General features: G+C 43.6%; 1 protein-coding gene across 4 annotated transcripts in view; it reads right to left on the bottom strand.

Annotated features, from left to right (window-relative positions):
- The window catches only part of RASGRF2 (Ras protein specific guanine nucleotide releasing factor 2), a 265347-nt gene that overhangs the window by 6684 nt on the left and 242479 nt on the right, over positions 1-16184 (bottom strand). For 3 of the 4 annotated variants that reach the window (XM_031666740.1, XM_031666739.1, XM_031666742.1), the window contains 5 exons: positions 14955-15039; positions 10570-10767; positions 7172-7251; positions 5689-5806; positions 3695-3763 (listed from right to left, as the gene is read on the bottom strand). In XM_031666740.1, coding sequence (XP_031522600.1) covers positions 3695-3763; positions 5689-5806; positions 7172-7251; positions 10570-10767; positions 14955-15039 — 550 coding nt within the window. The remainder of the gene's footprint in view (positions 1-3694; positions 3764-5688; positions 5807-7171; positions 7252-10569; positions 10768-14954; positions 15040-16184) is intronic. The other variant, XM_031666741.1, reaches the window with a different exon arrangement.

Below are 16184 nucleotides of genomic sequence, written 5' to 3'. Positions count from 1 at the left end.
TTCTGGCACTTTCTTTGAGTGCCTTCTTTTTCTCGTAGATTTTCAGGTAGACTAAACACACACATGGACTTTCTTCTGCCTCACTGGATTCGCACTGCCAGGCCAGTAGAGTCCTACCTTATTTACTCTCAGTTTAGGATATGGCCATAACTGGTAGGGAATACTCTCCTTTACTATTCTTATTTACCAAAAAGTTCTTGTCTGTTTTTGGTCTATCTATGCCTCCATAACAGTTTCAGGATAAGTTTGTCAAGTTCCATGAAAACCCTGTTGGGATTTTGACCAGGACTTCAATGAATTTATAGATTAATTTGAGGACGATGGATCTCTTTACAATAGTAAGTATTTTGATCCATGAATATGATACAACTTTCTCCTTATGTACTTCAGTACATAAAGGTCTTACATATTTCCTGTCCCACTTAATCCTAGGCATTACAGATTTTGTTGCTATTTTGATTGAGATTTTTTATATTACATTTGAATTGGTTATTGCCAATGTGTTGAAGATTATTGGCTTTTTCATGTCCAGTTGCTATACTCCCTTAATAATTCATCAGTTTTTCTCTTGGGTTTTCTCTTGGATAATTTCTCTTGGATTTTCTAGATCAAATCATCTGTGAATTATAGTATTTAATCTTTACCTTTATGATTTTTATACCTTTTGCTTCTTTTTATTGCTTCATTGCCATGGTAAATTTTTTCCTGTTCAAAACTGAATAGTAGCAGTGATGGTCACAACCGTGTCTTTTTCCTGACTTGAATTAACTAATTCAAGAAACATTTATTATCTGCTATGGTCCAGACACTGTGCAAGATGCTGGGGCTATGATAATAAACACAGTAAGTCTGACTCTGACCTTCATGGATATCATGCATGTGCACATAATCACACAAATAAATGTAAAATGGTGACTCCAGCAGTAAGTGCTAGAAAGGAGACTTAGATGGTGCAATACAACCTTAAAAGAGTGGAGTGAGGTTTGGGAAAGTTAGGGAAGTCTTCCTAAGTGATACTTAAGCTGTGTACAAGTAAACTGTGCAATGAGGAAGAAAGGGTACTCCAGACAGAAGGAAGAACATAGGTAAAGGCCTTGTGGCAAACAGAAATAGGGCAAAACCTAGGGGCTATTAAAAGAAAGTGTGTCTCTCACTGTTGGAGAAGGAATTTACGGATAAGCAAATGTGGGGAGAGGGCTGGAATGATTCACATGGTAATAGAATAGAGTTGGGGGCATCAGTATATTTAGCTTAATACAAATACTGATGGTTACATAGAGACATACTTATAAATATGTATAAGTGTGTGTGTGTGTATGTGTGTGTGTGTATATATATATATGAGTTAGTATACACACATAGATTCCTGTGCTCTGTCAGCTGATACCTGCATAACACAAGCATATCTAAAGTCCATATCTTGGTTGCTGAAACCATTCTCCAAAAAAAGGAACTAGAGCTTTTGGCAGAAATAGCTGAGTCTAGGACTGGGGCAAATTATAAAAGATGAGTCTAGAGCATCTTTTTATTTCTACCCCCCAGAGTCAGGGTGTTGCTCTGTTGCCCAGGCTGGAGTGCACAGGCTGGAGTGCAATGGTACGATCTCAGCTCACTGTAAACTTTGCCTCCTGGTTTCAAGGGATTCTCCTGCCTCAGCATTCCCAAGTAGCTGGGATTACAGCTGCCTGCCACCATGCCTGGCTAATTTTTGTAGTTTTAGTAGAGACAGGGTTTTACCATGTTGGCCAGGTTGGTCTTGAACTCCTGACCTCAGGTAATCTGGCTGGCCAGGCTCAAACGATCCTCTTGCCTTGGCCTCCCCAGGTGCTAAGAATATAGGTGTGAGCCACCACACCTGGTCTGGAGCATCTTATACTATCAGAAAGTTAAGAAAGTCTTCAAAAAAGAAAAAGAGAAAACCCTACATGGAGCAGGATATGACAAAGAAGTCAACTGAAAGAGCACCCAATGGCCAAGCTTGGAACAGTTTCAGCAATAGAATAAAATATTATTGGATGACAATCCTAAGTATTAAATCCATTAGTCCATACTGATATAAGTACATGATTGAATAAATTAATAAATGGAGAAGAAACAAATCTCTTGAGCGAAGAATTCCAAGTAATTTATGTAGATATTTCGTTCTCAAGGAGAGGCAGGCATAATTCTCCACTCCTTAGGTGTGGGGTGTTCATAGTGACTTCCTTCCCAAGAATACAGGATGAGGAAGGAAGGAAAAAAGAATAACTTTACAGTGGAGACACCCAGCAAACACTGCCTTAGCCAGGCGATTCGAGCTAACATCAACAGTCATAAATTAGGCTGATAATATAACTCCTGATATGATGTGATGAAAATGGCACTTCACCTCTGGGGTCTTCCTTCCAATAACCCATAACCCCAGGCTAACCCTGAGTAAACATCCGACAAATTTCAACAGTGGGCCATCCTGCAAAATACCTGACCTTTGCTCCTCAAAACAGTCAAGGCCACCCAAATTAAGGAAAGTCTAAGAAACCACACAACCAAGAGGAGCCTAAAGAACCTTGACAATTAAATGACATGTGGTGTCCTGGATGGGATCCTGGAGCAGAAAGAGGATATTATGTAAAAAATAAGGAAATCCAAATAAACAGTGGTCTTCAGTTAATAATAAGGTATCGGCCGGGCATAGTGGCTCACGCCTGTAATCCCAACACTTCGGGAGGCCGAGGCGGGCAGATCATGAGGTCAGGAGATCAAGACCATCCTGGCTAACACGGTGAAACCCCATCTCTACTAAAAATACAAAAAAATTACCCAGGTGTGGTGGCAGGCGCCTGTAGTCCCAGCTACTCGGGAGGTTGAGGCAGGAGAATGGCGTGAACCCGGGAGGCAGAGCTTGCAGTGAGCCGAGATCGTGCCACTGCACTCCAGCCTGGGTGACAGAGCGAGACTCCATCTCAAAATAATAATAATAATAATAATAACAACAATAATGTATCAACATGGGCTCATTAAGTCTAACAAACACATCATACTAATGTAAGACAATAATAGGGCATTGGCCGTGAAGCATATGGGAATTTTCTCTACTACCTTCTCAATTTTTCTGTAAAGCTAAAACTATTCTAAAAAAGTAAAGTCTACTAGAAAATGGGGGTAAGAGGCCATTTGTGACTGGGATGGAGACAGTAAGGGGGTATATGATGTGAATTGAATCTTAAGAAAAAAGTAGGGGGCACATAATGCGAGACTTCATGGTCATGTCCAAGATTCTTAATTTTTTTTTTATCCTAAGAACAATGGGAAGCCAGGAAAATGTTTTATGTAAGGGAGAAAATAATCCACTTTGCATTTCAGAGAGCTCTACCTAGCTGTGATTTGCAGAATGAATTTTGCATCCTAGAGTGAATGCAGGTAGAGTAGGCAACAGATATTGGCAGCTTGGACCAAGGGTCATGGCAGTGAAGACAAATGGAAGAGGGACAGAATCACAAGAAATATAAGAAGTAAAATCAACAGAACTTGATGATGAATTGATGTTCTTTTTTTCTTTTTTTTTTTTTAATCAGACTAGCCAAAGATTTTCTATTTTACTGGTCTTTTCCATGAGCTAGCTTTTGGTATTTTGGATCAACTTTTACTGTTGTTTTCTAATTCAGTAATTTTCCCTTTGTTCTTTATTAATTCCTTCACAGCCACAGAATATTACCTTTGGCTGATGATCTATTCTGTAGGAAGTCTGCTGGAACTGGCGTATCTCTCTGATGATGTGTGATATCTAACAGAGAAAAAAACAAAACAAAATGACAACAAAAGCAGAGAAAAGCATTTCCTGTATTGCAGCACATTCTTATGAGGCCTCTTCCTGGAAGGGTCAGTCCCTTCCTCCAGTGAGGCAGGTGGAGCCTGCCTGACCATTCCCTATGCTTGGTGCTTTCTTGACCCTCAAGGAGGTACATGAAATGCCAAAAGCAAAAAGATACTGAATTCAAAATTGGGGAACAGCTGGCACTATGTGGCCTCATGTTTGGGAGAGGCAAGCTCTGGGTGCTGTCATCCGTGGGCTCCTTGCTTCTAGCTTAGTGCTTAGAACCTGGCTGTCCAGGCTGGGCACGGAGGCTCATGCCTGTAATCCCAGCACTTAGGGAGGCCGAGGTGGGTGGATCAATTGTGTTCAGGAGTTTGAGACCATCCTGGCCCCAACATGGTGAAACCGTGTCTCTACTAATAATACAAAAATTAGCCAGGCGTGGTGTCGTGGGCTTGTAATCCCAGCTACTCGGGAGGCTGAGGCATGAGAATTGCTTGAACCCAGGAGGTGGAGGTTGCAGTGAGCCGAGATCATGCCACTGGCCACTGCACTCCAGCCTGGGCAACAGAACTGTGTCATAAATAAATAAATAAATAAATAAATAAATAAATAAAAGAACCTGGCTGTCCAGCAAGAAGCTTTCAGAAAGTGTCTATCACTAGTCAGTCTTAGGAACTCATCCTTGGATTCCTCATCTCCTCGGGGATGCTGAAATGGCTTTGCCAAAAATCTCCTCAATCAATACTTAGGAATATACCTAACCAAGGAATTGAAAGACCTCTACAAGGAAAACTACAAAACACTGCTGAAAGAAATCATAGACAACACAAAGAAATGGCAACACATCCCATGCTCATGGATGGGTAGAATCAATACTGTGAAAATGACCATACTGCCAAAAGCAATCCACAAATTCAGTGCAATTCCCGTCAAAATACCACTATCATTCTTCACAGAATTAGAAAAAATAATTCTAAAATTCACATGGAACCAAAAAAGAGCCCACATAGCCAAAGCAAGACTAAGCAAAAAGAACAAATCTGGGGGCATCACACTACCTGATTTCAAACTATACTATAAGGCCACAGACACCAAAACAGCATGGTACTGGTACAAAAATAGGCAGGTAGACCAATGGAACAGAACAGAGAACCCAGAAATAAATCCAAATACTTACAGCCAACTAATCTTCAACAAAGGAAACAAAAACATAAAATGGGGAAAGGACACCCTTTTCAACAAATGGTGCTGGAATAATTGGCAAGCCATGTGTAGGAGAGTGAAACTGGATCCTCTTCTCTCACCTTATACAAAAATAAACTTAGGATGGATTAAAGACTTAAACCTAAGCCCTGAAACTATAAAAATTCTACAAGATAACATTGGAAAAACCCTTCTAGACATTGGTTTAAATAAGGATTTCATGACCAAAAATCTCCTCAATCAGCCCACATCCGGTATTAGTCCCAGTATCTACCTCCTCATCCATCGCAAGATTAAAAAGCAAACATTGGACTGGGCCTGTAATCCCAGCACTTTGGGAGGCCGAGGCAGGCAGATCACTTGAGGTCAGGAGTTTGAGACTAGGCTGGCCAACATGGTGAAAACCCTTCTCTACTAAAGATATAAAAATTAGCTGGGCATGGTGGCACGCAACTGTACTCTCAGCTATTCAGGAGGCTGAGGCAAGAGAATTGATTCCACCTGGAGGCAGAGGTTGCAGTGAGCAGAGATCGTGCCACTGCACTCCAGCCTGGGCAATAGAGCAAGACCGTTTCTCCAAAAAAAAAAAAAGGAGAACAAAAAAAGCAAACATTGACTTTTATTACTTAGCCTCTTCTCTATAAACCTCTAAAGCCTTTGAAACAGGCTAATTATGAAATTATACCTACCATTCTCATTTTGGAGAAATTGACAAGGCCTTCCTCAGTGAAGTTTGGTGTTCCTTCTTCAATAAATGCCAGGTCTGTCAAGTACATCCCAAGGTAAGGAACTGCAGGAGGGTTACAACTGCAAGACCAAGAGGCACTGTTCTGAGACTCATTTGAATAAATGTCTATTTCCCTCCCCAAATTAAACAAAGGAGGATTAAAGGATCCTCCTTTGATCCTGAAGAACGAACTCTTTTTATTTCAGTTTCAGAAGCATATTCATGATACGTAGAATTTTAAACACATTTCACAATAGAATAAAATACAAAAATGACAGCCCATGCTTTACTACATGTTTGAAAAACAAAATGGCATGTTCAAACAACAGGATATCTTAGAGACAAATACAAAGCATTTGCTAGCAGTAATTGTTTGCAATACTTATAAATTGCCCACACTTCTTTAAGGGGTAGAAGCTTGGAGGAAAACCTCTGTGGTCTTACCTCTTTAAATCAAGCATTCAGCCTTGATGAACTAGATGGAAAAATCCATGCAATGAGAGCTTTGTACTGGTAAAAACTTGTTTTCTGTTTTAGTTGGTTCTTAAATGTTTTAGAAACTGTAGACTTAACATCACAACTCAGACTAAGGTGAGACACTGTTTTGTTTAGTTTTTAGAGAGAGCTGGGTATACTTGGTCTTCTCAGGGGCCGAAAGCTAAGCACATGGGCTTTTGATGCAGGAGGAGCTGGGTTCGAATCCCAGCTTGACCAATTACTAAGTGATACTGGGAACACTCTCTGAACTGCAGTTTCCTCTTCTGTAAAATGGAGATAGAAAAGCTTATCTCTTGAATTTCTTGTGAGGCTTACATACACACATCAAGCACTTAGCATGAAACCTGTCATTTAGTAAATACTTTGTTAGTTCGTTCTTATACTATTATTGCTGTTGCATTATTATTATTATTATTACGTCTTAGTCTTGCTTTCACTCATACCATCACAGGACTCATGTTTTTCTACAGTAAGTACATGTGGTGGATTATGAGAATACCAGTTGCAGGAGAATTTCAGTCTCTCTCTCTCTTTCTCTCTGTGTGTGTGTGTGTGTGTAGAAAGGGAATGATCTAGAAACCAAAGACCAAAAATAACAATCAACAGGTGCTGGAATATTTAAATAAAACTCACAGGAAATCATTGTGCTTAGATTAGGAAATAACTGAATCAATAAAATTTTTACAGTAAAAGTCTGATTTATTATAGTGGTATTGCCTGCTTAATTCTTAATCTGCATGCCATGAGTATATCCATAAGACAAGTACTATATGCACAGTATTCCAAATAGTAAGGAAAATCAGAAAAATACCTAGATGATATAAGTTGTTTCCCATTTATTTTTCTTTTCAAAGCAAAGTAGGTGGTAGGTCACTGTTTGTATACTATACACATTATGTAAATATATTTCTGAATTATGAATAATTTAATAATTAAGATACACATACTTTTTAAGGGTTTCTCTAAGATTTTTAAATCTTCCTTCAGAGGAAACAGTCTTTTGAAGTTTGTCCATTAGAGCTTTTGTCTAAAAAGAAAAGAAAAAACTTAGTGTGATGAAAATACTATGGTTTAAAAAGACAGTGAATTGCCAAAAGATGTTCAGTTCTCTTCTTTGGTGGCAGGTGCTGATACCTTTGCCAGAATAAAGGTCATTGTGTGATAGGATTCTCAAGATGTAGAGATAGGGCATTATGTTTACATTTAATGCTAACAACCTATTGGAGAAGAGGAAGTGCCTGTATCTACACATTTAGCCAAAAAGAGGGAAAATGTGTGGAAAGAAAAATTGCAATGGATAGAAAACAGGCACTTAAAGAACTGACAAGTAGGCCAGGTGCAGTGGGTTACACCTGTAATCCTAGCACTTTGAGAGACTGAGGCGGGTTGATCACCTGAGCCCAGGAGTTTGAGACCAGCCTGGACAACATCCTGAAACCCCGTCTCTACTGAAAGTACAAAAATTAGCTGGGCATGGTGGCCGGCACCTGTAATCCCAGCTACTTGGGAGGCTGAGGCAGGAGAATTGCTTGAACCTGAGCCGAGATCGTGCCACTGCACTCCAGCCTGGGCGACAGAGCGAGACTCTGTCTCAAAAAAAAAAAAAAAAAAACAACAACAAGTGACAAGCACATGTTGAATATAGAATCTTTTTTTTTTTTTTTTTGCAGAAATCTCGCCTGTTTCCCTCTGCCTCGGGTTCTTGGCCTGTCTCGCCCTCCTGACAGCTGGGATTACACCGCCACCATGCCAGCTAATTTTTTTGTATTTCAGTAAGTCAGGGTTTCGGTCTCGAACTGACTCCGTCCGCCCACCTCGGCCTCCCAAAATGTTGGGATTACAGGCATAAGCCACCGCACCAGGCCAAATGTAGAATCTTAAAGGAGAGGTCTCATGTCAGACAGCTTTTGCGATGAATCCTTTTGAGTGTTAATCTCCAAATGACCAAAACACATGTTTGGTTGCCTTGGTATTGACTGAACAATGTCCTCTACTACAGATCCTTTCTTTTGTGATCTTCTTCATCAATTTGTTAGAGAAGTATAACTGATAATTACTGAGAAATAACATTGTTGTTGACATTTGTCTGGTGTTTCTTCCATGAACATAGGAGAGTGGTAGGGTGGCCCTTGGGGAGGATAACCCATTCCCGGGAATACCCATATCCAGGCAGCTTGGCTGGGCATGGAGGATCCAGGTCCTACCTGGAGAAGAACTTGAATGCCCAGGTTGAGGGTCCTCAGACTACTTTGTCTCACCTGGAGAGGAGCTGCACAGCTTCCTGAGAGGCAAAGCGCTGTCTTCCCAATTCTGGTGTCTGAGGGCTCTCAGAGACCTCCTGCTTGGTCCAGGGCTAACCTTGCTCAAAACAGTTGCAAAAGTACAACCTGTCCTACAGCCACAGACCAATCTGTGGGTTCCAGAGTACAGATTATCAGGCCTGCTGAACAACTCCCCGGCTGATCTCAGATGCAGAGAAGGGACAGCTGCACAGCAGATGTTGTCATCAAATGTGTCTGAAGCAGGGCATATCTGCAACCAGGCCCTACCTACCATGACTGGAGTAAGGCACTTGGCTCTAGAGACAGCCTCTCTGGAGGACAGTCCACTAGCCCATGCTAAGGCCACTGTGAGTGACCTATAATGTGACTGAAATGCTAACATTTTATTTAGAGCCTCTACAGATGGTATATTCAAATTTTGAAACAATCATTTCAATATTAGTCTCATCCGTCTCTATTTCATGATCAGTTCGGTTATTCCTAAACCCGCATCCTATGAAAGACAAGAATATCACTTAACTACAGAGTGGACCTGGAAATTTTCTTAAGGAAGATTTAGGGATCCCTTGGTGATAGCTGGTGATCCCTAGAAAGCTGGTGCAATCTGGATAAGACTGGTGGATTGCACCAATGTTCATTTCCTAGTTGTGATACTGTCTGTAGTAATGCAAGATGCTGCTACTGGGGGAAACTGGGTGTGAGGTGCTGGGAATCTCCGTGTTATTTCTTACAACTGCATGTGAAGCTATGATCATCTCAAAACAAAAATTTGTTTTTTTTTTTTTTTAACCAGTATTTGTAAAAACTGTGGCTTTTATTTACTAGGTCCATTGTTGACAGAAAAGAGGACTTGTGAATTCTAAGGGGCCGAATTTGGGATTCTCAGAGCACTGCATTTTTACTAAGAAATAAGTGGGAGAAGGCAAGATAAAAGATATGACTTAGGCTTGGTTTCCTGCCACATGGGGAAATTAAATTGTTCTCCTATGCTAAAGGGAAAGGCTTGGAGGGCAAAATGAAGACGGAAAAGAAAGAATGAATGTCTCTGAGAGGGGCTGAAATTCTCAGAGTGGGGTGATAAAACAAGACAGTTTTTAGGCCATGTCAGCAGACTATACCCAGATCTTCTGGTCTGGGACCCTGGAGGTGGCACTCTGTAGATTCCCCTCACCAGCTCTGGGTGTTCACAGCAAGGCAGGGGAGGGTTAGGCAGACAGGGCCTGATGTAGACCCTCCTACCCTCTGGCACCAATGGGACGTGGGAGCCTGGAAACTTCCCCCTCACCCCTGAAGCCAGGTCAGCCACACTCCCTGGGTGCAATCACCATGCATTGTTCCTGGGCGGGACAGGCAGGCCAGGTGACACCAGGTACAGGCAGTTCACAGCAGCCTGTACCCAATGAATAATCAGCAAAGAATGACCACAGGAGGCCAGAGGAGCAGACAGGTGCCCAGAAGCCCAGAGATGCCCTCCCAGGCACCCAACACCCAGGGAGAAGGCCAGCAGAAAGGGCAGGGGAAGAATCATGATTTAGTTTGAATCTTGAAATTATCTGAGTGAAAACGACAGGCATGGGCAAGTTGAGATTAATTAAAGAAAATGAAAATTATATTTCTGCACATCTAAGTCATTATGCCAAAACTTTACATCTGCTACATGAATGAGCAAGAAAAAGGTGAAAAATGAGGCCTTTTGTCCCTGGCTTTTGGCCCCACAGAGTTTGCACCCTCACTCTGGGAGAGAATGAATGGACCCATTGGACATAATTGTGCTTACTCAAAGTCAATGTGCCCTCCGAAATAATTCAGGAAACAGCTCTTGACTGACAACCACATTGTTTGTGGCTGTCCCCCAAAATGCTTTAATGAATGGTTTAGAAATACACACGAATGAAATCAATTAAGTGGTAAGAGCACTGTAATTACCCATGTTGGCACCTTTCTTTGGCAACTGAGCGGCTCATTTCGGTTAATGATTTCCTAATTAGTAATATTTAACTTGGCTCCCATCTCCCAACCTCTCCTCCTCTTAGCAGCAGGCTGTGTCACACGCTGAGGCTCACCTGCTTAGAGACCTTGGCCCAGGTTTTCTTCAGCCTGTAGATGGCACTTCTGTTCAAGGCCGAGGTGATTTCCAGCACGCCGTTGTAATTGTGCAGGCATCGGCAGATGTCCGCCACTGCCACCCATTTCTCGATGGCGTTGGCACGGGAGCTGACATCAGCATAATTCATTATCTGGGAGGCCACCAGGTTACTCATCTGAGACAATCAAAGAGCCCAGAAAGGCAGTCTAAGAGCCAAAGCAATGCATTTAGGCAAATTACGTAAATTATCTGCAGACATGTCAGGAAGGCAGGATGTTGATCATATTCTACATTTAGCTACCCACTTTCTAAAGAGACTAAAGTCTATAAGAATAAACTAATGAGCATCTGTTTGTCCTTTGAGTGAAGAGAGGGATTATCTGGCTTCCCGCTTGTTGGGGGAAGAGGTGATTTTGTTCATCAGCAATTTTGATGGTGTCATTTCTAATAATTACTGAGGAAATGGGACAAAATAACCTAACGCCTGCGGAAAGGCAATGTCTGCAGATCATGGATCACTCCCTGGGGCCTTTCCCCTGACTCCTCGGCCCCCAACAGTGTGTGATTCCTCACTCTGGGAAGCCACAGTTACCACAGAGAAAGAAAACACACTTGCCCCCAGTTAGATCAAATTCTGAACTGATTAACTCTCAAACCAGAATCACTTGGCTGCAGGGAAAAGGAGAACATTTTCTTCGTCTTATCTTGTTCTTCACCAGCAGTTAAAAGGACCTACAGTTTTGAGGCTGAGTACTGTAATTTTATTACTTAAAACCAGTTTAAGAAGCTCAGCTCTTGCAATATGGAAAGGAAAAAAGTGAAATAGGATTACCATATTAACAAAGGTAATATAGGGCATGTAATCTTTTTTTTTGAGACGGAGTCTCGCTCTGTCCCCAGGCTGGAGTGCAGTGGCGCAATCTCGGCTCACTGCAAGCTCCGCCTCCCGGGTTCACGCCATTCTCCTGCCTCAGCCTCCCGAGTAGCTGGGACTATAGGCGCCCGCGACCTCGCCCGGCTAGTTTTTTGTGTTTTTAGTAGAGACGGGGTTTCACCGTGTTAGCCAGGATGGTCTCTATCTCCTGACCTCATGATCCGCCCACCTCGGCCTCCCAAAGTGCTGGGATTACAGGCGTGAGCCACGGCGCCCAGCCAGGGCGGATAATCTTATATCCATACACTAAATCTGATGGATTCACCCATTCTTTGATGATTCTGAAGATACTTAAGACCTCATAGTGCCTCAACACCACTGTGGAAATTCACTAAAGCACCTACTGCAGTGCTATTCATTGAGGGCCTGCGCATCCTTAGCGTGAGGAGAGGAATTATTTGGAATCCAGTTTGTTCCGGGAATAAATGGTTTTGTTAATCAGTAATTTTGATGATGAAGTTCTTGCCAATAACTATTGAGGAAATGGGATAGAACAGATTCTTTTAGGTGCTGGGAACAGAAAGACAAATAAATCCATCCATGACCTTAATGCAATCTGAGCCTAGGTAGGTAGGAAGGGGAGGGTTGCAGATACGTAGACAGGTAAATGCCATGCGGTGAAACACAAAGTGAAGTCTATTCATGGCGGTGTTTGAGAATAAACAGGCAGCATGGGGCATCTGGTCTGGTACAGAGGAGGCTTCCAGGAAGAGCTCATGCCTGCATTGATTTTTTTTTTGTTTTTCTGGAGACAGGAGCTTGCTCTGTTTCCCCAGGTGGAGTACAGTGGCATGATCACAGCCCATTGCAGCCTCAACGTCCAGGGCTCAAGTGATCCTCTCACCTCAGCCTTCACAGGTATGCACTGCTATGCCTGGCTAAGTTTTTGTATTTGTAGAGATAGGGACTCACTATGTTGCCCAGGCTGGTCTTGAACTCCTGGGCTAAAGCAATCCTCCCACCTCAGCCTCCCAAAGTGCTGGGATTACAGGTGTGAGCTATAGTATCCAGCCTTGCATTGAGTCTTAAAGGATCCAAGTATAAGAGCAAGGGAACAGAGGTGGGAGGGATGGTGTAATGGAGGATCTGGCAGCCATCTGAGGGGCACAAGAACTGGGAAAGACAAGGGTGACAGATGGGCTGGGCTCTTGTATGCCAGATTGAGCAGTTGGGACCATATCCCTAAGGTAAGGGGAAGCCACTGACGGATTTTTGTCAAAGGGAGGGAGATAATTAGATTGACCTTTCAGAGAAGTCATTCCTGTGCCACTGCATGAAGGATGGTTTAAGGTATATGTGCTTTGGTCAAGGATAGGCCAAGGCAGACATCCGGGCCAGAGGGACTCAGTGAGTTTAGAGCATTGGCGTGTAACTCCACTATTATCACAGCCATGTAGCCAAACATGGAGGACCATCACTTGGCTCTAAGCCACTGTTGTCTGTAAAAGGTATAATTGCCCTATTGACATGGTCCAGGAGCTCATGCCCAGAGAGAGAAAGAGTTAAGTTGCTGACCTTGAAGGCAAGGGAGAGCTGGCCACATAGCTATGCGTGGGAGTGACTGGCTCAAGCAGCTGAGACAGAGCGGATGGCATAAGAGAGCTGCTGATGAAAGAGCTGCTGATGAGAACTCCTGCTGAACAAAATCATCTTTCACCTACCTACGGCCCCCTGCATGTTCTTTCAGGTATCCACCCACTCCCCTCGGACCTCAGCATGGGCTGGAACCTGACCCTGAACCTAACAGATGGATTGGAGGGCAGTGAGGTTGCAGGGGAGAGATGAGTTAGGAGCTCCTGGAGAGAAAGGATAAAAGGCCACATATCAAGGTGGTGGCAGCGGGGAAGGCAGGGTGGGGAAGGGCCTGAGATACATGTAGATTTAGGGTTTGCAAATATGGTGGGCAGTGGTAAGGGTGAGGTGGTGAAGGAGATGACGTCTAGATCCTGGGCTTGGGTGAGTGAGTGTATGGTGAGGCCACTACCCGAGACTGAGAACAGAGAGGACAATGAAGAAGCAGGCTTGGCGGCTCTGGGGTGCAGATGAAAGGTTCCATCTGTCATTGTCAAGGGTGCAATGCAGCGGCCATCCCAGCTGAGGAGATATGTGGGTCTGGAGCCTGGGATCAAACCTCTCTTTGAGTGTCCATTATATCCCGTGTGTTAGTTCACCACAGGTAACAGAGGTTAGTTTCCCACAGCAGGGAACCTGTTTCTCAGGGCAGGGACTAGATGGGCCATGGCCCCTGTCCTTCAGGCAGCCGCGGCACTGAAGCTCACTGTGTGGTAGCGTTCACTCAGCATCCACGTACTCTGGGGAAAGCCTGCATGAAACACTGTCTTGGGAATCTAAACTGTCGCTTTTGCATTTTGATTCTAGATGACTTACTAATTTACCTATGGGGTTCCTGGTAGTTTGTTGTCGTCGTTGTTTTTAAAATCATTATTCCTTTTATTATAGTTTAGTGAAACTGGAAAGGGAGGCTTCCTGTTGCCTGGATAGGCCAGAAGACACTCCCACACCTGTTACTTGTTCTACCACAGGACTAAGACTATGAGAACAGCACTAATTAAGAGTGGGGAGGTATAAAAGCATCTCCCAATCTTACTGCTGGGGAAAAGCAGAGCCGGAAGATGGACTGACAGCTGGCCACTGCTGCACAGAACTACAGCAACAATGTGATTATGCTCCAAGAGGCCCCTTCCAACCCTGGAATGTAATTCAGGCTGAACGTTCAGTAATGATGAGGACTTGCACCAACCCAGCCTTACCGTCACCAGCACCACCAGGGGCCAGTGACACATGTACTGCTCATTCTGTTAGTCTATTTATGACCAGGAAGTAGTGATGATGATAAAAATAGGAACAGCAACCTGTACATTATTGAGCACTTACCAGACTTGAGTACCATCAAAGGTGAACCTCTTATGTCAGGAAGTTAATTGGACATTATTACATTACTGTGAGCTCCTAGAGGAGATGTAAGCTTGTCTTCAATATCCCATCAATTCTATTTAAAAAGTGGGTGGCAGGCTGAGTGCGGTGGCTCACGCCTGCAATCCCAGCACTTTGGGAGGCTGAGGCGGGCAGATTGCCTGAGGTCAGCAGTTCAAGACCAGTCTGGCCGACATGGTGAAACCCCGTCTCTACTGAAAATACAAAAATATTAGACGGGCATGATGTCACGCGCCTGTAATCCCAGCTACTCGGGAGGCTGAGGCAGGCAAATTGCTTGAACCCGGGAGGCGGAGCTTGCAGTGAGCCGAGATCACGCCATTGCACTCCAGCCTGGGTGACAGATCGAGACTCTGTCTCAAAAAAAAAAAAAAAAAGGGGGTGACAGAGTTGCTTTATTTTAGAGGAGTCTTTAGACCCCAATATCCATCTTCTTGTAACACGCCCAAGGTTTTACTGTTATGGTTACTCACGTCATTGAAGTGTTGGCTGGTTTTCATAATGTAAGGAGTTCTTTCATTTTTATCCAGCTTCATCCACCCCTGCCCAAGAAACTCCCTGAAAGTGAAAAACAAAACACAAAACCAATTCAGTTTTTAAAAATGTGCTGGCTATGATCCTGGATGATTGTCATGAATATTAGAAATATTCCATTTGACACGGCCTAGAATGGTTCCTGACACCTGCTGCTGCCAGCCTCACAAGTGAATTTTACCTCGGCTCTAGCAGTTTACCTCTCAATGCCAAAAAGGAAGATTCTTCAGTTTCCAGCTTTCTCTTATAAATGTTTGGAACTGCGTCCCTATTAGGATCCTATAAAGGCTTCTCTGAAGGTGGAAAACAAGAATCAACACAAGGGAAATAAAGAGGTTAAATACTACCTTAGAAATCAAGACTATTTTCCCAGGATTAGCTTTTTTTTTTTTTTTTTTTTTTTAAGGCGGGTCGCTCTGTAAGCCCAGGCTGGAGTGCAGTGGATCTCAGCTCACTGCAAGCTCCTCCCGAGATTTCGCCAGTCCTGCCTCAGCCTCCCAGCTGGGACTACAGGCCGCAGCGGCTACTGTAGTTTTAGTGGGCAGGGTTTCACCGTGTTAGCCAGGATGGTCTCGATCTCCTGACCTCGTGATCCGTCCGCCTCGGCCTCCCAAGATGCTGGGATTACAGGCTTTAGCTTTTACAAATATTAAGCCTTAGCAGAGGGTTCAAAAATTTCATCACTGCCAAAAATGTTAGTCAGAAGCAGAATTTTCTCCCTCCGCTCTGCCCTGCCTGCCATTCTCCTGGAGGATGCAGATTTCAAAGGCAGGGATCGTGTTTTGTTCCCCCCTAGCGCTCAGGAGGGTGCACATGGTCAGGGCTGAAAACCGCTCCTTTTAGGCTTGTACCCCACGTTCCCCTGACCAGGCAGTTCAGCGGGGCAGAAGCTCCACCTGGTCAGATGGGCTGTCTTCAGGGCAGCATCCCTGATCATTCCCTTCATTCCTGAGCAGGTCACCAGACACAGCAAGAAACAAGGGACAAGCGAGATGGAGCATATAGGAATTATTTTGTATAGGCATTAAAAACACTCGAAATTACTCTGACACGTACTTAAGTTGACTGAGTCCCTGGGCAAGGTTCTTTGTCCCTTGCTGTTGTTGGTCCTGCTCCCACCCTGCAGAGTGCTGGACACAGAGGTGTGCCAGTTCCATGGATGGAAACAA

The sequence above is a fragment of the Papio anubis genome, chromosome 5 (genome assembly GCF_008728515.1).
Source record: "Papio anubis isolate 15944 chromosome 5, Panubis1.0, whole genome shotgun sequence".
Classification (NCBI taxonomy): Eukaryota; Metazoa; Chordata; class Mammalia; order Primates; family Cercopithecidae; genus Papio; species Papio anubis.
This window is presented reverse-complemented; position numbering and strand designations above follow the sequence as displayed.